Genomic DNA, 24,308 nt, shown 5'->3' on the forward strand with positions numbered 1-24,308 from the left:
TGGATTCATCACAAAGTTCCTAATTTATTATAAACCTGGATTAAAGTAATGATTGTTGGATTATTCCTTATCATATAATTTTACTATAAATTACACATTTTCTGTTTGTATTATGGTTTTTGTCCCTCAGAGCCAGATCACCTCAGATCTCTCACTGGGAATTCTTGTGTGTTTTTATTAGTGTTTGCTGTCTTTGTAGACAGAAAAGAAAATTTGTTAATTAAGACTACTAGTACTACTAAATAATTGCAAAGCAGGTTAAAGCATTAGAGTAATCTGGAATCTAACTACGGTGTGTCTCTGGGAAAAAAGAAAGAGAAATCTTTTCCTAACAGGAAGTTTAGGGCGGATTTCCCCTCCTGGTTGTCCCAGTGGATCGGAGCAATTTGGACAGATTTCCTTGTCAGCTGACACAACGCCTTGCCTGCTTCTCAGAATAAAAACGAACAAATGTGAAAGCTGAGTTTCTTTCCTGTTTTAATGTAGTTTGACTTGATTAACAGGCGACAAACGGCGAGGTGAGACTGACCAGACAGCGCAGACAGAACAATAGCAGGAAGCCAGCAGACACAGGGAATGATAGCAAACGCCTGCAAAAGTTTACTGCCTTGCTCATGAGCTCCTCAGTAGCAGATTCCACACATAACTTTTGAAACGTTACGTTACACCTTCACAAATATCTGTTTTAACCTGGAAAAACTTAAAGGCGATGCAAATCAGCTGACTTTTCACAATGGCAGAAATGTTGCTGCCATGGAAAAAGCATCGATACACACTTTAGAACTGCTGAAATACACAACAGTGCAATTAGATCAAACTTAGGCAGCATTGTTATAGATGTTACCCTACTCCAGACTGGAGATCTTAACTTACTTCAGGTAGAAGTCTGGGTGAATGAGTGATCTAAGGTTTTGGCAGTTGTAGCACCATTACTGATTTCTGAAGGTGCTACAAAGGTAGCATTGTTTTCAGCATGAGATCCCTGTTTATCAGATTCTGCTGTTGAATCATTGAAATTTGAATGACTCGTGCCCATGTTTGCAAACAATTTATCCTAATAACAATGCTAGAAGAAATGTTAAGGGATCAAAAGAACCCAATTCAATGGTAGTCTATCCACATTTTGATCAGTACCAATGTCAAACTCACAGTGGTACTAAAGAAAATTCTGGGAGATCATTGAAGTCATTTGGATTCATCAGCAGGAAGCTAATTTCACAGTAAACCCCTTTATTACTTGTAGAGATTATATATATATATAAATAAACAAATATGTAGAGTCATATTTGTTTGTACAGTGGCAATAGTTATCAGTAGTTTGAGATCCCTTTGTTGCTTATTGACACTGGATATATTTACTTTGACTTGTGTGACACTGTCTGATTAAATACAAGATAAACCAAACAAAAGAATGACTCGGTAAATGACACTATGATAATTGTGAATCGCCAGTACTGCATAATGACACATGCACCAACACTGACACTCACTGCTGACTCCGGAAAAAGCGACAAAAACATGAATCAAGGCGTAAAGAGAGCGAGAGGCCTGAGCCAGAGGTTGGGGATGTCTCACGGCCCCCGTCCTGGTGACAGTCTCAACCTGCACAAATGACTGATCAGCACTCTGAGCTGGAAAATAACTGAGCAGACAAGAATAACTGTTAAAGAGGAAGTGAGAAAAGATTTACTATTAGTGCCACATACCCCTGGTGTTTTTCTGCTCTGAATGTTTATCAGATGAGACTTGAACTGAATTTAAATTATTTTGGTTGACCTAACTGATCAACAACCTGATTTAAATTTGCTCTGAAACTGAACTCTTAACTCGCCTGTAATAATGTTTTTGCTGTTGAACTGCCCTGTTTACTAACCTCTACCTAACAAATTTAGTTATCTGTCTGAGCTGCAGGCTAACTCGAACCAGATTTTCTGCTAAACTTGACTGTTCACTAAAACATAGAGTGTAGGTGCTAATCTGTTTACTACCCTGATCAACCTATTAGGTACTGAACCGAACTGTTATCTAATCTGAATTTTAAAAAAAATGCTACTACTGTAAATTAACTGTTAAGTGAACTGGACCAACCATTTAATAAGCTGAACTACTAATTAACCTAATTAACTGCTGGTTTACCTGAACTAAACATTAGCTAAGTGAAAATCTGATGTTAGACAATCTGAACCTCAACCACTTCAGTTACTAAACTGGTCAGGTGACTGTTTTAGTTAGTTGGTGACCGAAAGTGTTAGATAACCAAATTCAAAAATTTGTTCCTGTTCTATGAATTGACCCAAACAAATATTTATGCTGCTAAACTGGACTACCTAATCTGAACCTAATGATTACAGACTGTCTTGAGTTTCAACCTCAATCTAAACTTTGCTAACTAAGAAGCTAAGCTGGACCAAACTGTTAACAGCTAAATCTGAATTAAACTGAATGAAAAATAAACTGGACCTTTAGTTAACCCTAGCCCAAAGGATAACCTCATACACTGGACTATTAGCTAAACTGCTGCTTAGAAGAAAGTTAAAGGTTTAACTGGACTGGTGGTTAACCTGGACCAAACTGTTAGCTAACTGCATCAAAGGTTTGTTACTAAATCTGATGATTAACCAACCTAAACCCACGGACCCAAAGGTTTAACGCTATCTAATAAACCAGACTGGTGGCTAATCTGGACCAGATTCATTTACAACTAAACTTAACAGTTAAGCTAACCTGGAGAAAACTGGGAAATAACAGGTAATTTTTACATTGGCTAAAATCTTAAAATCTTAAGACCACTAGTTACTGCTATACTTTATATGGTGCACTCACGGTAAGACCATTATATACATAAAAAGCACTCAGAAGCCCATAATGCCACCTAAGCAGCACCTCTAAACTAGTTTTTCAATCCCCAGTATATGCACTGAATAACACTTAGTGACAAACAACCATACTGTTTTCAGTAAGTGCGGTATTTCATTAAAACGGAATAATTTGTTCTCTGGCCAGTGGCTGGTTATTCCACTGAAACATGCTGATAAGTCTGACAGATATTCTGTTAAACGATCGTTAGAGGTAAAAACAAACAAAAAGAGCAGTTTGTTATTTTTGTTCGATTTTCATAAAGCAGTATCTTGTCACTTTGTCACACCGTCACTATGTAAAATCCTGTTCGGACCCAACCAGAAAGGTGAAATACGATGAATTTCTTGAATACCGTTTTTCCTTTGCCTGTAACTGGAATTCTTTCTTCTTGCCTATATGACCTATTGGCACCCAAAAAACACAGTTTAGGGGTCAGAGAGCCAGATTTGCTGATCATACACTTCTCAGTACAGTATCTCTGTCCTCAGCCTGCTAAATGTCCATAAAAAGGAAATCAGCTGAAGTTCATGACCAGCAGCTCCGACAGACAGGAAATAGAGGAAGTTGAAGGAGTTGAAAGGTGGCGGTACGTTTCGTGCTGTTGAATTGCGAAGTCATCAAAAGCTCACTGAGAGGCGAGACCAATAAAATGCTGACGAGAGCGTTTGGTGAATTCTTTCTTTTTAGATGTTTTTGTCTCCTCTGGAAATCAGATATACTGAGGGTCGTGACTCAGTGTCCTCAAAAACCCTTCACAAAAATGATGTCTCATTTTTATTTAGGTCTTTTCACCTGAATTGAATCAACAGTTTTGTGTTGGTGGGGATGTGTTGGGCCTGTTATCAGTCTAAACGCCATCTACCAGGTCCACAAGTCTCAGGATGTTAAAACCTTTGCAGTGACTGTGTCCATCATTAAGAGTCAGTTTTAGTTCACATTGGTTTTCTGGTGTGACTGCTTCATCAGCTGAAAAGTGCACAGACTGTGGTTAAATCCTGCTGATTTTCGAAGAAATAAACCACCATCGCTAAACCAAACAGAAACTGGTGTTTTGTTGGGAGATTTCATTTTTGTTTTAATTCAGTGACATTCCCCTTTAACAAGAAAACATGTGGACAACCTTGTTGAAAATGGTTTGGGAATCAACAGTGGCAGGCTTCCCTCTTGTCAATAATAATGTTTGAAAAACATGACATACAATAAAATAAAACAAATATATAAAAAACAATATTCATCATATAAGTATGATAATGCAGAGTTCTTGTTGAAAATACCATCAGGACCTTTATCATTAGTACAAAAATGAGCTTCAGGATAGAAAATATCCACCTATCCCAAAGCAACAATTATATTAATATTAGATTAATAAAAAGCTTTAATATATAGCTCAGTAATACTGCTTGATTAATTACAATGTGCAAAGAATAAAATGTTCAGAGAGAAAAGATTGTGCCAAGCAGCTTTGTGTGTGTGTGTGCAATGTAAAACAAAACTGCAACAAAGTTTGAAAATCCCCTTATCTCTTCATCAGACTGCACATGTAAAAATGGAAATATATAAAAGTCATTTTTGGTTTTATGTGCAACTTCAAATACATGAGAAACAAAAAGCTGTTTGTAAATGTTCTGTTTTTTGTTTTTTTGTTTTAAATAATGCTTGCAGGTCAGCAGTTTCCCCCTGCTTTCAGTCTTTGGGCTAAGCTAAACACGTCCAAGGCTGCTCCCTGAACTGGACTCAGAGATGAAACAGTGTCCATCTCCGTATCTGACTGAAGACAGAGAACAAGAGGATTTACCAGAAATGAAAAACTGCTCTTCTAAGGAAATGCTAACTAAAATTCAATAGAACACCTGTGGACTGTCTACAGCAACCCCTGCTGTCTACACTAGTCTTTCTGTCTGTCTTCAAGTCACCCAACGGATCAGTAATTTTGATCCATGTGAGATACTTCATAAAACTCTAGATGTGTTAGAAAATACCACTAATTCTGCTGAGTGTGAGGCCAGAGGTCCCGCCTACTGTCCTTGTGGCAATCTTGTCTCTGCTGGGTCCCACTAACCCTCAGTTTTTTCTCAGTGGTGGGCACCAAACCATGTGTCCCTTACAGTCTGTAAAAAGCAAAACTAAAGACATTAGTTTGCTTTAAAAAAAAAAAAAAAAAAGTGCTTGTCAGATCTGGTCAGATTTTACCAAAAGCAGAAGAGAAGACTGCATCCACATTTTTGTAATACTCAGAAAACGACAGTTAACACCCACTGTCCACAGTTAGTGGACGGGGGTGTGGAATTTTTAACTTTTCTTTCAAATACTGTTTTTTCACTTATTACACCACTACTTCTGTCACATGATAGATCGAGTGTATTACTACATTCCTCCAGGGAGATACTGTTTCAAAGTGTGTGCTGTTATTTCCACGTCCCGCCCTCTGTATGAAAGCAGACTTTTCAAACAGCCTTCCCGTTTTACCTTCCTATGTAGCAACACTTTGTACAAACTACCTTGTCTGAAGCATTTTGAGGCCACTCAAGCAACGAATCTGTGCGTAAAATATCGCTGCCAATCAGCTCCCAAACCGCCACCGCCCATGAGCCAATCAGCCAGTGAGCTCTACAGGAAGCTCACGGCTGCACAGTGCCTCCCACTGGCGAGCGAGGAGTGAAATCAGCCTTTCTCTGCTATCGGCCCCTGGGACAAATACACACCACTGAACCTCTCCCTCTGCGCCCCCGCTGACGCCACCCCCTCTGCGTGAGGCTTCCTCCCCTCCAGCAGCAAAGTGATCCATGGTGAGGTGGCAGAGCAGGTCGGGGCCAGGCAAATCATCGAACACCAGGGTCAGAGCCTGAGGGTACGTCTGGTAGCCCAGCAGGACCCGGTCCAGGTCCCGGATCCTCCGAGCTTCACGCAGCTGATACCGCTCCCTGTAGGAGGACAAGAGGAGAAAGATGAGAAGGTTGACTACCACAATACTGTAAATAACCATAACAGTAAACTGTCATTTTCTTCATTTACTCATTTAAACCTGCATTTCACAAAAATCTGATTGAATTGTTGTACACTACTGTTTTTCTTATTGAAGGTTACTTTAAAAGATGTAAAATCAATTCCAAATTCAATACAAAACTCTGCTGAAACACTGGAACAGTCTCTTCATGAGCAAACAAGTTCCACTGCACAGTCTCAGATGATGTACTAAATGATACAGCAGATGAGATCTGCCATCTTCCTCTGGGCTGATAAAACTGTCGCTGCTTCTGTTTCATCTTTCTTCCAGGTGAATCTCTGAACTGCTGCTGTTGGCTCAAAATGAAATTCAATATTCAAATGTTTTGCTTATGGGGAGATAAATAGAAGCTTTTTTTTTTTTAACCAGATTCATATTTTGATAAAATTATTATTCCATAATGACAAATATACAACTGCATTACAAAGTATCAGACTTATCAGTCACTGTACCTCACATCTGTGTTTGGGCAGGTTTTGTGCTCATTAATGGGCACAAATCAGAGATTTGTCACTAAGATTTATATTGTCATCCTGTGCCTGAACCAGTAAACAGATACAGATGTTAGCAGCTGAATAGGTTGTTGACTGATAAATAGCAAATTATAAAAGCATTTTTTGATGGAAAAGACAGATACTATTAGAAAAAATGAGAATAACACTGACACATCAAAAATTAATGACTGGCTAGAGAAAAATTAAACCACTTTCATTTTAAGTTAAACATGAACATAATGAAATGTCAGTTCAGCCTAATTATCACAATTTAGTTTTAATGTTCATTAAAATTTTACCTCCAACAAAAAACACTAATGAATTATAAGATGTCTGAGTTACTTTTAATAAAGATATTCAGCTGGACCTCCCTGTTTACACACATCAGTAAATACTGACTTCAGCTGTTTGCTCCAAACTCCATGTGACTGAACTGTCTACCCATCACAGTCTCTCATCAGCCATTCGGTGTCTCCTCTTCTTCCTCTTTTTCTGTAGCCGACAGGCACAAAAACGGGGGAACTGTTTCTTTTAGTTTTTTTTTTAATCTGTCCCTTAAGAGACACAACATGTTTCATTTGTTTTACTGTTTGTCGACCTGCCTCCACATTCAAAGAGCATCACTGGAAACCAATCTGACCTCAACTAACTCACCTAGTTAGGTAAATGTTATAAAGTGTGGTGATGCAGTAGGGCGGGGCTTCCTCTGCACTCACCTGGAGGGAGGTTCTTTGGCAAAATCGGGCAGCGGATAGCTGACGTAGTCCTCGTCCAATAGGAACACGTCGGTGCTGGTCAAGATCAGAGTCCTGGGCTGGAGTACAGGAGATGAAGCGGGGGCTGGTAGGCCAGAGCCTTGGCTGGGCAGACTGCTGGGGATCTGGACCTGGAGAAAAGAAATGAAAAGCAGGTAAAAAGAGTTAGAACTATTTTAGACGTAAATGTAAAATACTTAAATTAACAGAAGCTAATTCAAAGTCTGGTGATATAAAAGAAAAACTATCCAAACCATCATCACCACATATCAAGTCAACGACAGGGTCTTTAATAACTGACATTTTGTCCACTTGGTCCAGTAAAACCAAACTGTGAACTCAACACAGACATTATTATAACAATTTAAACTAACATGGCAGACCTGTTGGCAAAGTTTTGGCCATTACACATTCAACAGATACACAGCAACATTTAATTGGAGTTTCTGTTGCTCTGACAAATCTAAGCCCATCTTCTGAGAACACAGAGCACCTTTAACTACAACCTCAATAATAAACAGATTTAAACATTGCCAAAAATATTACCAACAACTGAAACACTATAGGCTTCTTAATGATAGATGGGCTGTTGGACTGCATTCAGTTGTATAGGTGCAAAGAATAAAAATCTTTGAGTGCAGGTTTGTAAATAATTTGTTCAACATTTTTAAAAGCTCCCTAACTGCATCTCTAAAACTACATGCAGTCAGAATTATGTAATATACCATTCATGGTTTCTGGAGGGATTACATTTAAAACAGTTACTGGGTGCAGTTTCCTGAAGTCTTATTGTTACAGTGACTTTACAATTTATCATCATCATGGCTGCATAGAGACCAGAAGCAAATCATGTGCTACACAGTATTACATTTGATGTAGAAACACTGCCACTACAGGAACTCCCCGTAAAATCACAAATTACAGGGAGGAGGTTCTCACTTGGAAGACCAGCAGGTACAGCAGAATGTTGAAGGAGCAAGAGGACAAGGGCGCTGTGATGGCCAGAGTCTTCCTCTCTGCCACAATGAAAGTTAGGTCTCCCATCTCCTCCTCACTGGGATAAATAAACTTCACTCTGCTGCTATGAACCAGCTCGTAGTTCTGCATTTTACCTGCAGGAGGAGACAAATTCCAATCAACAGCTTTAAACGATGTGTATTTGAATCCATTTTTCAGTCAACTTAGTGTATTAGTCTATTTCATTCTGATAAGTCAAAAAGAATCTGACAGATCACAGATAGATATCATTAGGGATACGAAATAGTACATCGACAATTTAAATACATGTCTGACCACCTTTTATAGTTCATATATGTAACAGAGGGGACAGTCTGTTCAGCTAAAAAAAAAAAAAAAAACTGCCTTCTAGCATCACACTTAACACATACATCATTCTGCAGAGTGAAGATTAAACATGTAACTGGAATAACAATAAGTCAAAGAACATTTTGACTGGAGGGGACATTCAATTTCCTTGAGTGACAACATTCCAGTTTGGTTACCTGTGTTTGTGTTGGTGAACTGAGAGTAGAAGTCCTGGTCTGACGGCTCTGGGGGAGGAAGGTGCTGCTGCAGACTGAGAGCCTCCATCAGCTCCTGGAGAAAGACACCTGTCCCATAACTGTCTCTGCTGAGACAGCACACGATATGATCAGCTGAGCGACCTGCAAGACAGAGAGAGACAGATTAAACTGTAGTTCGCTATTTAAACTTGTATGACCTGTGCAGTGAAGCGGCAATGAGTGTAAATACACAGACCCACAACTCTGAAGTACTGGTCGAACAGTCCTACGTTTACAGAGAGTAGCTCAGACAGTCTGATGGACAGACAGCAGCACAGGTAGAGGTCTGGATCTCCAGAGTCTGTAATGTCCAACACTGAGACAGATAAAGACAGAGGTAGAGCGATGAAAGTGAGGAGAGACGTAACAACACTCAAAGTCTACATACCTGGTGGCTAAAATATAAATTTGTTTATATTACAAAAACGACATGCAGTGAAAATCAAAATTGAGCACAATGCAGAGTGTGAGTAAACTCGACTACTATTAGGAACGCAGCAATGGCAGCAGCAGTAGGGAAATAGCTGTGACTTTTATTACTCAGTGTGATTTGATCAGTCAGGTCAGGTCATTCTACCTGAGTGATGACCAAGTGTGGAGGCGGAGTCTTCCAACAGGAAGTAGATTGTATCAGTGGAGAGCAGCAGACAGCAGGTGAGTTCAGCCTCTGGAGATTTGTAGAGAACCACAGACAGCCACAAGACCTGTCTCACCTCCTCCGCCTCAGACTGGAGTGTAAAAATGTGGTTGAGTAGGATTTTTAAAAAAGGACTTGAATATTTCCGTAAGACATTTCTAAATATTAAAAGTGATTGGATTTCTCTCATGGTGAGCTTGGTAACATTTTTTGACTTTTCTGTGACTATTGTGTCACAACCTGAACCCTCAACTCTAAATGTCGTCTGTGTTGTGAGATCTTGCTGGACTAATCAATCTTTCAACATAGACCCATCAAATTTTTGCTTAACATATTTTACCAGTGCTATATATCTGTGGAAGTAGGCCAACAACTCTGGTCCTCCAAGCCCAGCAAGAAGCTTCAGTCCTGGGGAGAGAGTCGGGATGAGGTGGGGGGATGGCTGGTTCTCCTCCATCTGCAGATGGTGGGAGTCCCAGCTGAGGATGAGAGAGCAGAAGAGAGAAGTGATGAAAATATAAAAATGTGACCTTTCATTTTGCATACAACTCAGATAGTTGATAATGCTGTATCTCGAATGGGATTAAACCTGATGGTAAGAATGACAACCTGATTATTGTACATACTCTTATACATGAGTGGCCTGATATCATTAGTTACAAAGTGTCCACAGTAATTGTACAGTGTGAAAATGGAACATGCTGTATGGCCTTAAAGTACAACCATGATATTAGTATGCAGCTCACAAGAAGAAGAATTCTGCAGCTATTGTTGAAACAACTTTCAGGGAATCTTGGGAACCCAGCATATCCCAGAAAACTGCAGGATAATCAGAACTATAAACTAGTAAGAATGTCTGGAGTCCCAGAAAGCAGTGGAAACCTTAGAAGATCCCAAAACCGTAACAAACATTTCCACAAATTTCAACCATGTTGAACAGAAGTGCTTTTGAGGTCTACCTGCTGGAGCTGTTTGAATTCCTGGTACTTGTACAACAGCACTGGTCGTTGGATCTATAATGGCCTGACAAGACAATAAGAAGAAAGTGTCAAACTCAGTCATAATACAGGCAGAAGAAATCACAAGGGGTCAGATTAAATGACAGCTGACACTAGCAAATCCTTAGTGTATAAACAGGTAGGTGGTCTTCACCGTGTGTATGTTGTCCTTGGTGTGGACAGGGCCTGGCTGGTCGGGGCAGGGCCAGCATCTTCAGCCCCTCCAGAGAGGCTCTTCGCTGGCTCAGCTCCACCAGGAAGGAGGTCTTGTGCTGGGCTAGTGGGAAGAGCAGCAGCAGACTCTGACCCCCTAGCAGCAGCTCCACAGTGTGACTCCTCCTGGACACAACATGATGGTTAAAACACTGATAAGCAGTAAAACCATGTTTTCAGGAAACCACATTAACTAAAACAGTTAAGTGATAAAATCAGTGTCCATTTTGCTTAATTTATTTCTGGATAAAACATGAACAATATCCTATCATGTAGAAAAAAATAACATAATAAATCACTTCACCTATACTTCATACAGTTTTCATTTTTCAGGCCTGGAACAGAAAGACAACTACTGAAATGCCAGTGTGAGCCTGGCAAAACAAACTCCAGTAAACCAAATGAAAACCCTCCAGTCATCCAGTCTCAGCTGTGGTACCTGTGGTGGTGATTTGGGTTGAGGCAGGAGGTGTTTCTGGTTTCATCCTTGACCTGAGAAGCTCGCTCTTGGGGGTGAAGCACCACAGAGCCGAGGGGCACACGAACTAGCCTGCACCAGGAGGAATGACGAAGGTCAGCATTAGTCCTCTCCTTTTCTGCCAGCTCTGTGAAGTCCATCTGCAACACCCAGAGGTGTCGATGGGTGAGGAAGAGGAGGGAAGGTAGGCTGGGTTTTTCGTTCACAGATAAGATGTCCGACAAGTAAGGGTGTGTGTCTGGGGCACAGGAGGAGGAGGAGAAGGGGAGGAGGTGAGCAAGGTAGCCTCCCTTGGCTCCTTGACTCTCCTCCAGTTCCCAGGATTTGATGAGTGAGTGGGGGAGGAGCTGAGGAGTGGTGGGGGCCTCCAGGTCACTCTGAGACTCTGCCACCTGGAAAAACAATGAGTAGGTTTTTGTTTGGCAGGTGCTCACACAGAGACAGACTCCAGCTTGATTTGTGCTTCATGTTCATCTACAGGGGATAGCTGTTTGTTGTTTGATGTTTAAGCACATCACTCTTCTTTCATTATTTTAACTGTGCACACTTACATATGTTTCTACATAAATTAAAGTTTGGTTTAAACCAGTTACAGACTAAACTGTGTCCTAAATTTCTAAATAGCAAAAACCTGAAATTAAGAAAATATAACAGATGCTCATAAATGTAATCAAAGCTGAAAAAACATCTACAATGATAAAAAAAATGGAACAAAGAATTTCAAATGTCTCATGCTGCTTACTGACCTGGATCAGTGCTGTCAGCTCATTCCGGGTATGCTGGAGATCCTCAGCCTTGGAGAAGATGTACCAGCGAGTTGGACCAGACTGGAGCCCGAAGGAGAGACACGAGTCAGGGAGCTCAGCGTGGGAAGAGAGCATGAGCTGGGAGTAAGGCAGCAGGTGGTCCACCTGTAAGCCTGCCAGCACCTGTTCCACAGACGGACTCTGCTCCTGGTCTGTGAACAAGAGACGGACCAAACTTTAACATTTCCACCCACATTTACACAATCGACACTGCAAAACAGACCAATCACATATCATTATTACTGCTTCAAAAAAAAAAAAAAAAAAAAAAATCAATTCACATGAACCCAAATAATGATGAGATTTGAAACACTATTCATGCAAACAAATATGAAAAATAGCTAAAACCACTGCTTAGTTTGCATAAACCAGTTTAGTTTGACAGGGGCTGCCTATGTGCATACCTGCATCCAGATTTGTCCATGTAAAATCATCCGTTAGGTATAGCAGGCCCAACAGTCGGTCTGTCAGCACTAGACACGCCTCCTTCTGCTCCACCTCCTCCTTCATTTGAAGACAGTAGCACCAAAGAACCCTGTTGACCTGAACCTCCTTCTCCTCCTCCTCACACAGGTCTCCCTGGTGACTACCAGGCTCCTCAGCAGGAGGAGCCGCAAGCGACGCAGGGGAGGAGCAGACCATCTCCTCCAGAGAGTCATCCAGACCCATCTCAAAGTATCCATCCCTGGAGCCTGGGCTGGAATAATGCACATAAAACAGCAGCTGAATCCAAACTCAGTCTTCAAATGTCTCATTTCTTTTGGGAATAGATGCAGGCATACATGAAATTAAACATGACCTCCACTGTCATTGATTATAAACACTCACTTACACAGTCCCTCTCTGGTTGCAACACCTATGGGTGCATGTACTGTAGTCACAAGTTTTTGCAGATCAAACAAAATCCCAGATACCAGAAAAACCTGACTTTCAGGGAATCTTGGGAACCCAGCTTATCCCAGAAAACTGCAGGATAATCAGAACTACAAACTACTAAGAATGTCTGGTGTCACAGAAAGCAGTGGAAACCTTAGAAGATCCCAAAACCATAAACATTTCCCACAAATTTCAACCATTCCATAAATGAGCAGGGATATAACAGAATCACAGAAAACAGTGAGAATTTAGGATTGATCAGAAAACTTTATGAACCCCTAAAACCAGCTACAAATTACTAGGAATCCCAAGAATTTTGGGAAGATTTGGAATCTGCATGGAAACCACTGGAAATCCCCAAAACCTGTGGCTAACTTATCCCAGATGTAATCAGGAATTTTAAAGGAACTCAGACATAACTGGGAATCCATCCAAGAGTCTAGTGAGAGCATTAGGGGACATGAGAAACCACTGTTTGGGAACCTCTGGAAATCCCAGAAACCAGTGAGGAAAGGTTGCTGGTCAGATTACCTGGGACTGCCCAGTTCAGTGCCTTCTACATGAACCTGAACCTCTCTGGAATCAGACCTCTTCTCTTCCTCCTTCTTCTTCCTCTTCTGTTCTGTCAGGGTAGAGGTGAGACGTTGGGAAAGCTGGGTAATGAATTCTTTGTTCGAGGAGGATAGGGAGAGCAAGTGATTAGAGAGTAGAGGACACCAGGCAGTGCTGCAGGAGGAACAAATGGTCTCTGCTGGTTGGGAAGAGGGTGTGGAGCAGAGGGAACTGGAAGAGAAAAACAGAAACAGATGAGAGATTTGGGAGTGACTGTAAAACTATGTCAACAGCACTGATATGTCCTGATGTTGTTCTCCAGTGGAGGAGGAAAGAGCAGCTGCAACACATCCTGGACACAATGAACTACACTTACTCTCAGCTTGACTTCCAGGAGCTTCTGTTAACAGATGACGACAACACAGTGATGCTTAAGTGACCTTAATAAAGAGACTAAAGCAGCTGTAGAGGTCATGCTACAGTACCAGCAGAATCTGTATAGGTTTCTTGTGTAGTAGTAAAACTACAGAGGAGCTGCAGTGGTAGGAGTTGTTGTAGACATATGACTGCTGTTTGGACCAGTTTGTAGAAGTGTTATTAGGCATTTCCCAGCTTGTATATAAGCTTTTATGCATTCTTCGCTTTTAATAAACAGTGGACAGCATAAGGACTGACACACACCAGATGGAGAGTGAGTGGTACATAATGCAGAAATGGTCACTGTCTTCAGTGGAACAGGGATTTGGTGTTATGTGCAGTGGTCACCAGGTAGCATTACTGGTTCTATTACTTTGATAAAGTAAATGTTCCAGTAGTTGCCAGGGTCTTTATTAACCTCAAATGCAGCACAATTTTACAGGTTTATTTTAGAGACAGACTTTTATTTTAAGAAGTAAATTTCTCCAAATATTATGGAAGAAGCATTGTTACTGATACTGACCAAAGAGCAGCTGTAGTAGTAGTTGTAGTAATGACAGTAGTGGGAGCTCCACAATGTGTTCGTTCAGACAAAGTGACAGTAGGTTGTTGCACCTGCAGAGAAACAGATCAACATTAGAACCAGCTGAGTCTAAACAAACACCAAAAAAAAAAAAAAAAAAAATCAACTTCCTTATATCCATATGATCATACATTGTCATGTTTTTTTTACCACATTACATCAGTATGTTTACATGCTAACAGTTGAAACACATCAGCAGAAAAAGAAAAGTCAAAGTGCTGTTGAAGCTGAATGAATTGTCAATAACTGCAGATCATCCTTGAGAGATCTTGACTGCCTGTCCATTATAATCACTCCAAAATCCATCAGTAATTTTACTCTGATGCACCAACAGAGCTGGTATGACTAAAAAAGGCTCTATTGAAAACTAATTCTCATCTATATAAGCATTATAATGAAAAACATTTTGATTTTAGTTTCAGAAGAACATTTAAAGACTGTTGGCTAAGCCTGGTGTGTCTCACACCTGGGGAGGGTCGGCAGACAGGTGGTGTGTGTTGGTGTTAAAGCTTGCAGGGGAAGGTGCAGTGTCCACAGGGGGAAAAACTTTGGGGGAAACTGCGGTTTCTTCTCTGCTCATCACTTCTGGAACAGGAAACCAAACAGATCAGTGATGCTGATGTTGACAAAAACATTGACAGACACTGCAGAAAGTTGACTGACACTGTTCAGGCTCTCTTTGTTTATTGTTGCCATATTTTGTACTCTGGCACACCACAAAGATGACATCCCTTTTTTTTTTTTTTTTTTTTTTTTTTTTTTTAAAACCAGCCCACAAAGCTCTGAAAGGCTCAGCTGTTTTCACAAGCAGGGAAGCAGGGGTCTAACCAGACTACTCTAATTACTGTTTGGTGTAAATGCAGTTACAGCTGTATGTAAGAAGCAATGACGCTGCTGAAACCTCTGTAATGAATAAACATCAAATAAATGCATATTTATGTTGTAAGGCAAAATGTGCGAACAGCCAAAGCAACAGATCACTGATTATCATTTTTAAATCAATGACAGTAAAAAAAAGTCTGAGCAGGAAGCAAATCCTCTACAAAACAACATGAAGCCGAGGAGACGTGGTTTAGGTCTATCAGGAGTGAAAGCAGCAGCTCAACTTCACCAGGGTCGCCTCAGATATATTTGGTGATGTTTTTCCCCTTCAGCAGAGTGACATTTTGCTTTTGCTATGTTAACAGTTCCTGGTACAGCTCTGAGGGGAAAAAAATGCCACTTCTGTAAATTTAGAAAAAAAATAATGAGGATCAACCCAAACCTGATCTTCACCAAAGACAGCAATCAGACAGATTTTAAACTTCCATGCTTTCACATCTCTGACACACTTTATTCATTGTGCAATAACATGTATCAGTAATGTTTAATGAATGTATTAGTTAACTCAAGAACAGTTGGCAGATTAACATATATAGAGAGAAACTGTCAGCTGCAGCTGTAATTTACAGATAATTAAAGTCGTCCTCAGTCTTTACGGGTTGTGGCACAGACACACAGCTAGAAGCACAAATGCCAGGTGTATTGTAATTTATCTGCATAGGTCGTGACTATTTAATTAGGAACCAGCACTGGAGTGAGGAAGTGCAAATGTCTTGATGGTCCAAGTTTTTTAGTTTCAAAACAAATATTTGTTTACATTTTCAAATACTTCATCCACCATTAGCTTGTTGATTCAGTATGTGCATAAGATTAACTGTAAACAACATAAATATTATGTACGGTATGTTTTTAAAACCAGAGTTTAACTGATTCAGCTGTATTCTGACTCTCACTGTGGTGGTAGCTGTCTGCACACTGTACAAGACACACACATTCAGATAATTTGGTAAAACTACATCCTCATGTTGTGGTCTAAACAGAAAGTGCTAGAGCTGATATGAATGTGGGAATCAATTACTTTAGCGACAATATTTACATCAAAAAATTCATGCAAATGATGCAAGATATCTCAAGATGCCACAGTGGGCTCAGATAAATTGATGATGAAAAACACTTGTTTCAGCCCTTGAAAGTGCAGTAAGCTACCTGTTTGACATTCTAAACCACAGTCACATTTTTCTGTCAGGCTGCTGCCCTACACTAGAACTAAAACCCTCTACCTCTACCTCTACCTCTACCTCTACCTCTACCTCTACCTCTACCTCTACCTCTACCTCCCCCCAGCTCTGCACAGCCTGATACATACATGATTACCTTGGCTGGCGCAGGCAGCCTGCTGGGTCGGACAGGAAGAGGAGGAAGAGGAAGAGGAGGAGGAGGAGGAGGTGACAGCAGTAGGAGCAACAGCAGAGGAGCAGCAGGAGGAAGAGGAGGGGGGAGAGGAGGAGGAGAGGTGAGGAGGTGCAGCAGCAGACAGCCTGGTCTCCTCACTGATCTGACGAGAGGACAGAAAGAAGGAAGCCTTCAGACAGCTGCAATCACCCACATCAGCACCAGAGCAACAGTCAATCAGGCTGCACAACTATGAATGTGAAGTTGTGGTAAAATGTGTAAAGACCTAAATATACATGCTGCAAGTTTGAACACAACTCATCAACTCCTCAAAGATTGTTTAGCTTTATTTAAACTTATAAATGTGCAGAAATATGTGAATAAGCTGCAAACAAAATATTTCTGTTGTGAACTACTGAAAATGTTTGGAAAATGTTTCTCCCTGCAGATAGACCTTGTAAAGGTTTGTGTTTAGGAGACACCTTCAACTGTCCAAAATGACTAAAACCATTTCCTGTTTGCCTTCAAAACAAACACACCTTCTGCTTAATAGATGGGGGGGTCACATGAGGCTTGAATATTTTGATTCTGGTCATTTTGTGCATGGCAGTCAAAATAAATGTACAACAATAATAATAAAATACTCAGGTCTCAAAATATTTGACTGATTTAAAAACATACTCATCACTGGTGTACATAGATGCAGAATGTTTAAACTGTAGCCAATGAATTTCACAGATCAGTTTGTAGTTTACTGATAAAATTTCAATATGAGACTACGACACCTAACCAAACCAGATTGGATGCCCACACTTGTTTGATTTATTGGTTAGATCTTCATTACATTTTAACTCTGCTGCTGATGTGCACAAATAATCTTATCGACTGTTCTCCAACAGCTCAGTACACTACACAGGTAGTTAATAAAACAGGCTGTAGTATATTAGTATTGTAACAGGTAAATCCCCATCCTCAGGTTTCAAAGACCTGTCAATAATTTACCTTTGATGAGTTCTGGTTGGTCTGGTTATAAAACCTCTTTATAATCTACTACAATAACATAGTACTACTATCAAGGATTTGACATAAACTCAACAGTGGTTTGAGTTCAAGACTACTGAGATTGTTTCATCTGATAATGACAATATTAAAATATAACATTCAGTCTGGTAAAATCCTCTTACGTAAGATGCAAGAAGTAAAACATTTCTAATTTTCTATGTGAAAACTGAATGTCAGTGTATGCTAGAAAAACAATGAAACCTTCATCATATAACCTGGTCTCATGCTGCATCTCTACAGGTGACAGACTGTACCTTCTTGTCGCCGCTGCTCATCCTGTCTTTGACCTCTTTGGCTTTCTGAATGGCTTTTAACACTTCCACTGTGTCCAGCTCCTTCTCTGTCGTCACGGTACCGTCAAGACAAACCTGACGCAGTAACAGAGGGTTAGTGATGTACCCACTCACAGACACACAAGCGCACAAACACACAAGAGCACAGCTGTGTGTGTGTTTTTTTTTTAGTAGAATTAACATTATTAGGGGCAACAGTTTTAGTAGGAGAGAGAGACTAGTAATGAAGAGGCAGTACTTCTAGTAGAGATATAAGCAGTTTAGTAGTGGTAATATCAGCATTAGCAGGATTACAGACTGGAGAAAGAAGTGGTGTTGTGATTGTTCATTGGTAAAGTTGTCTTATTAGAAGTACAAGTTTTACCCACAGCACAGACAGAAAAGCATTAGAAGCTGTGTAACTATGCTGAAGTAAGATTATTACATTAGTAAAAGTAGCATTGGTTTAAATGGTGTACCTCTGCTGCACGGTCTCCAAACTGGGCCAGGACCTTGGTTCTGTAGTCTGGGATAATGCACATCGGGTTGCTGGACAGGTTGAGCTTCTCCAAACAGGGCAGAGAGCCAATGTTCCTGATTTCCTCCAACTAGAAAAATATACATTGCAAATAAAAAAAACAAACTTTGGTGTAAATAATATAGATGATATATTAAATTGACTGATTTTATAATTTAGGTACAGTTACTTTCTTTGCACAATCAAAACTGTTTGCAAGTGACAATTATTTTACCTATTTTCCTTTTAACACAAATGTATATATATATATATAGAATTGCAACAATGTCAAAACTGCACAGGATGTGTTTCTTTTGCAGTTTCATAAACTATCATAAAAAGATTTTGCATATGCATCCATGTCACGGACAACAGGACCATCAGGACGGCCTCGGTTTGTTTACCTGGGCCAGCTGGTTGTGGCTGAGGTCCAGGTTGACCAGAGAGTAGAGCTTGGTGAGGCCGGTCAGTCGGTCCAGCTGGTTGCCAGCCAAGCTCAGCGTTTTGATGTTGCCTAGACGGGTGTGAGCAGCTTCCAGGACCCGCAGACCGTTATAGGACAGGTCCACGTGGACCAAGTTGTACAAGTGCTGAAACCACATAGCAACCAGATTATTACTATATTGTACTGACACTGACAACACTGTTGTGGCTTTTAATCATATTAAACTGAATCATGTAGCAAATAATCATCATGCTGTATAAATCAAGATTAAAACTGCTGGTTTAACATGTGATGATGTCTTGAGGGAGCTGATGCTGCCACAAACCTGGAGGTTTTCCACTGAGGACAGCTGGTTATAGCTCAGATCCAGAAACTCCACCTTACGAATCAGTTTCTACAACAGAAAGAAAATTCAGTGTCAACACAAATCAAATTATTCCAGAAATCAGCTACATTTTTGTCCCTTTTCCTTATTTGGTAACTTTTATTTTTTGTCTGTCTACACAGTTTGAAATTTGTGGGACTCCATTTCTTCTTTTTTCATATTGTCATAATAACATACAGTGGTAAAAGGCCAGACCAAAGATGTATTATCTAAAAACTGATAAAAGATCTCTGATATATTGAAGGTCACTCTGTATTTCTCCACCTGCTGTCACTGTGAGGAAAAATGAACATTTCAACATCATTACAGGATGCTGGGTAAAGCTGCAACAGTCTGTCTGTGTTTAGGTTTGCTGGGTGCATGTCTCACCACTGAGCTGTCAATGGTACTGATGCAGTTGTGGCTCATGTCCAGTGTGGTCAGGTTTCTCCACACAGGGATAACAGCGGTGACAGGACAACCAGACTCCGCCCCCTCAGGCTCCCACTGTGAGAACTCACTAGCCTCTGGGACCAAGATTGACTGGAGGACATCGTAAACATAACACTACACACATCAGTATACAACACACAACATCCTGCATTAACAATTTAATCTAAACCTTACCATCATAGTTTCCGTGGAACGGTGGACACACAAAGTCGCTAGACTTGACCTCAGAGACGACAAACCTTGAATCTGCTGAGAGCTGCAATCACTGACCTAAAGACAGACAGAAAGACCATATAACACTAATCACATTTTGGTTACAAGTAGATTTCAGGTAAAGAAAATCTCAAAAGAACATGTCATGATTACATAATTAATTGAGCACCAGTATTTCAGATGTATCATGGCATTCAATTGCTGCTGATCAGCTAAGATAAATAAATGAATTTGTACTTGTCTCATCTGACAATGTTCTTAAATTACAAAGGGGAAGAATATGCAACAACGGTTACAGCTGAACCAAGACCAGTCCAAGATTAGTTAAATGACAAACCTCCTTTATTATTCTTTATTCCTTCAAATCACCAATTTCTCCACATTAGCCAAGGTGAGAACAATTCCATGCAATGTTTCTGATTGCTTTTGAAATTCCTGCTGCTTCCGATCCTGTTTTTTAATCCTCAAATTTGGTAAAACAGTCAGAGTTACGTGATAATTGTGGAAGCAGATCATCCTGCTTTACGGCAATGAAAATGTAAGAAGCTGTATTGCTATCTAAAAACAATAAATAGTTTCCACTCAATAAAACTCTATTATTCTGATGCCAGGGTATAAAGAAAATACACAAGGTTTTATCACAATAATAAAATGCATAGTAAAACACTATGACTACATCCAATGAGGGTCTACAGGAGTGTTCAGCATACAAACAAGTCCAAGTTTGTTAACTCTGTGGTTTAACATCTAACACACACAGAGTGAAGTGAAGACAAGCATGAATATTACAAAACAAATCAAACAACTGTTCATTAATAGTTTGTTTCAACTACCAAATGTTTATCTGGGAGCCCAAATTACATTGCAGCATCCAATTTTACGTAACATTGGCTTGTGTAATGAAAAGCAAGGCCAGAGCAGTTGGATTCACATATATTCACTACATCACCAAGTTTCCAGCATTGAGCCCCCAACACTAACTGGCACAACAGTCTGGAATACATGGATAAAATATGTGTTATGTTCTTTACCCCACACCAGGCATGAGGTTTGTTAATGTAATAATCCAACCTATATACACATAAGAATATTATGACAGCTGAAGGGCGGTTACCTCTATTTGCAGCAGTGATTTAAAAACAGACAAATCGAAGGGGAGACTGCTTTCCTGAATGTTACTGGTTCCTACTGGACCTCTGGTACCAGAGATCTGACCAACAGAGAAAAAAAACAGCAAGAAAATACATGACAAAACAGAAAACGGCACAATGTGGCTTTGAGCTAAATAAAGAATTGTGTTACCTTCAGGTATCGCAACCGGCAGGTGAAATCAAGGATGTGACCCAGGTCAGTTTTGGCATCTCCATTACAGCAGGTCGGTTTGGCCAGACGGAGCTGTTGCGAGATGGAGTACAGCTGAAGAGGACGGAGAGAAAACACCTCGCCAGCCTGCAGCAACTGTTCACCTACAGCCCACAAACAAACACACTGATATATTGCTGACTATTTAGTAGGCCAGTCAGTTAAAAGCTACAAACCAGGTCCTGAAAATATCTACAACTCTCTGTTATGTTTTCATATACATTTATAGTAGTAAAGTTATATTTGGTGGTATTAATGTAACAAAAGAGAAAACAAATATATTAAACCTGCTGCGATCAGGCAGCTGAATTTAAATAATTTTTCAATGAAAACCAGCCATTTTACTGTGTCTACTTTTACTCTTTAATTATCTCAATTGATTTGTTTTGTCTGTGATAAATAAATCAATTATCATAGCCTACGAGTGTTAGAGCTTTCTGACCACTGCATTTTATCTCCTAACCGGGCAGCACTTATTGTTTTGTAACAGTTATCAGTAACAGAGGCACAGAGTACACAAATCATTACGGAACAAGTGTCATTAATTGTTAACAGCTTTGTAAACAGGAAACAGGCCAAAGGTCATAAATGGAGCTAACCTTTATGGAACAACTCCTCAGCCAGTGCAGCTGTGATGCCATTTATCTCCTGAAATAGATAAATAACCTGTTTAAACATAGATTTACTTCTTAACAAACAGCTTATCATGTAGACTAAATAGATTTATCTTATTTCTTACAAACAAACAACTTACTGTGGTTTCAACTCTTCATCTACCGACTGTTAACTGTTTTTCAACACTCTTTTCACTCCATTCAAGATTAACAAATCAAACATTTAACTGTGTTTAGAAAAAGTCAGGTGGTTGAGAATTAACAGGAAAATACAGCTAGATAGCATGATGTTAGCCTGAACTTGTTAAACCACATTTAAAGAACAGGGAACAGAGCATCACTTTAAACAGCAAACAATAACTTGTGTTCTTCACTGCTATGTGATATGGTCACAAATGCTATGGTAATACAGTATTAATGCAGCTGGGGAAAAAAAACACAACTAAACTATGATCATTCAGACCTAAGTCTTCTGTGTCACATGAGAAGGTTTTTCTATCAGCTGTTTACTCTGCAGGCGGCTGAGGGTGGGTGCTGCTTGTGATTGGTCAAACATGTGTCTCCACACCTCATCTCTCAAGCAAACATTTATTTTTTACTGCAGAAAAAAAACTACAAACTATTAGGTGAAGTACTAAAAGGAAAGAACATTTAAACAGGTTTCAATCCACATACAGAGGTTGTAGTAGCCTCAGGTGTACTCACATAGAGGTGAAAGTGCAGGAAGTTGGCGAGGGGAGTGGGTGTGGCCTGTGGAAACTGCAGTAGCAACGTCTGCAGGTAGAGCTCCAGCTCCTTCTGCCGCCGCTCCACCAGACTCTTTGAGTTTTTCCCCAAAATCTTCTTTGGAGGAAGCAGTCGTTTGTCTACCTTCTTCTCCACTGTCAACTGGAGAAAACACACATCAGGAAAAAATATAGATTTATGTTAGGGCTATCACTGAAAATTAAATATCTTTGGTTTTTGGGCTGTTGGTCATAAAACAATGTTGATTTTTACAACAGTGCATGATTTATTATTTAGTTATTTAGTCATATCATCTCTAATCATTTGTATTGAATATAGCTTTTTAGAGAATGTGTAAGTTGACTAATATGCTTTAGTGCTCTGCAGCTGAATCAGTAGTACAAAACACTGGTTTATGCATCACAGAACCAAACTGACATCAACAGAAGACAAACGTTGTTTACTGGACAAAGTAAAAAATAAACGTTTGGTAAAAGTACACAATACTTTGGCACTAAGCAGCTACAGTTACTGATGTGGGAAATCTGTTCCAGTGTCTTACCTTCTCGTGGAGGTCATAGAAGTCACTATAGCGGTGCTTCACAGTCCATCTGTGTTCTCCATCTGTCACCTCAATGATGTAGACCTGAAACACCACAGCAGGACACAATGCAACCACATTAAACTGGTGAGACCATACTGGTCCTGAGCTTCATAGATGCTTTAATAATTTAAAAAAAGTTCATGAAACACCAAGGACCCCTTTAAAACACATAAGTTACTGCTTATCAGGTGAATTAAGTTCCCACTTATGATCTGACAACACCTGAAGCACCTCTATGACATTTCAATCTACTCAGAGCTGCAGGTTAAAGCTCCATAACATTTAAGTGCAACTTGTGCTAAGAATTTATCTCATACAGTTACATTACTGGGGTCCCATTTTAAGCACTTCAGATGTTTAGGTTCTTATCTGTCATACAGTATCTCCAGAGGAACCATCTGATTCTACAGCACGACTATGAGCCCATACACACAGCCATAGTCATGAAGAACTTTCTTCAGAACAATGAGCCCTGCAGCAAATGGTTTAGGCCTCACAGATTCCTGATTTCACCATCATTACGTCAGTTTGGGGTCACATGGAGAGACAGCCTGAATCCACAGACCCATTTTGGTAGGCTCTCAAAGAGGCTGGACCACCCTACAAAAGTAAATGTACTGAGGAAGACTAATGCAAATATACACTAACCAGCAAATATTGATTTGATTTGTGCTTTTCTTTTCTTCACTGCACTGGACACTGCAGGAAGTTAACTGACAAAAACCATTAATGCCATTTTTGAAAGGATCCTCAGTTTATTTTTAGTGCCCAATAAATTGCTCGGTTAGCATCCACAGCTAGCTAGCGCTAGCAGGTAGCTAGCTCGTCGTTTTTAGTGCAGCCTCAAGACGACACATACATAAAACCAATGTTAAGACCTGAACAATGTGTGTATTAAATTTGAGGCTGGTTTATCAACATTATCTCACTGTCACTTGGACAAATTTGGACCTGCACTCGCTCTAGCTACAAGCTAAGCTAACCGTGCTAAGCTACAGAAACACGGACGTAGCTTACTGTGTAGTTTTCCACCAGCTCCGACCCGACAACACACACTTTTCTCTCCGAAACCTCCTCTGGGAAAGGGTCGTTCTCCATCTTCAAATCGGAACAGGCGTATTTTTTTTATCTGTTATTCGTTATTTTATCTGTTATTAAGGCTTTAATTAAAACGGCTGTAAAGGATCCCAGCGTCTCGGCTCAGTTAGCCGCCTCCAGACGCCATGTT

General features: G+C 40.1%; 1 protein-coding gene and 1 long non-coding RNA gene across 5 annotated transcripts; one reads left to right on the top strand and one right to left on the bottom strand.

The window, feature by feature from the left end:
• Positions 1-3,908: 3,908 nt before the first annotated feature.
• nisch (nischarin) lies at positions 3,909-24,308 on the bottom strand. 4 transcript variants are annotated; one of them, XM_026306464.1, is made up of 29 exons: positions 24,098-24,308; positions 23,039-23,122; positions 22,456-22,638; positions 21,736-21,784; positions 21,077-21,240; positions 20,889-20,984; positions 19,736-19,831; positions 19,499-19,651; positions 19,070-19,138; positions 18,704-18,889; positions 18,262-18,390; positions 17,765-17,878; positions 16,431-16,611; positions 14,701-14,819; positions 14,175-14,266; positions 13,214-13,465; positions 12,211-12,503; positions 11,747-11,958; positions 10,962-11,392; positions 10,464-10,648; positions 10,271-10,334; positions 9,652-9,790; positions 9,252-9,402; positions 8,871-8,990; positions 8,615-8,776; positions 8,052-8,224; positions 7,074-7,243; positions 6,757-6,849; positions 5,644-5,780 (listed from the first exon to the last, which is right to left on the bottom strand). In XM_026306464.1, the coding sequence occupies exons 1-28, from the start codon at positions 24,176-24,178 to the stop codon at positions 6,795-6,797; spliced, it is 4,203 nt and encodes a 1,400-aa protein (XP_026162249.1). In that variant the 5' UTR covers positions 24,179-24,308; the 3' UTR covers positions 5,644-5,780; positions 6,757-6,794. The 4 variants fall into 4 exon arrangements, with proteins under 4 accessions (XP_026162247.1, XP_026162246.1, XP_026162249.1 ...); XM_026306462.1 differs by lacking the exon at positions 6,757-6,849 and having other exon boundaries at positions 3,909-5,780; positions 14,701-14,816; XM_026306461.1 differs by lacking the exon at positions 6,757-6,849 and having other exon boundaries at positions 3,909-5,780.
• LOC113130125 (uncharacterized) lies at positions 5,683-12,478 on the top strand. Its single transcript, XR_003295664.2, has 4 exons — positions 5,683-5,812; positions 7,136-7,267; positions 10,856-11,184; positions 12,380-12,478. It is a non-coding gene; the product is annotated as an uncharacterized LOC113130125 (long non-coding RNA).

The sequence above is a fragment of the Mastacembelus armatus genome, chromosome 5, assembly GCF_900324485.2.
Source record: "Mastacembelus armatus chromosome 5, fMasArm1.2, whole genome shotgun sequence".
Lineage (NCBI taxonomy): Eukaryota > Metazoa > Chordata > Actinopteri > Synbranchiformes > Mastacembelidae > Mastacembelus > Mastacembelus armatus.

Coding starts and splice junctions, on each gene's coding strand:
- nisch (XM_026306461.1), bottom strand. CDS start 24,178: ATGGAGAACGACCCTTTCCCAGAGGAGGTTTCGGAGAGAAAAGTGTGT. Junction 21,241..21,735: donor TGAGGAGTTGTTCCATAAAG/GTTAGCTCCATT, acceptor TGTGGGCTGTAG/GTGAACAGTTGCTGCAGGCT. Junction 10,335..10,463: donor CCAAGGACAACATACACACG/GTGAAGACCACC, acceptor TTGTCTTGTCAG/GCCATTATAGATCCAACGAC.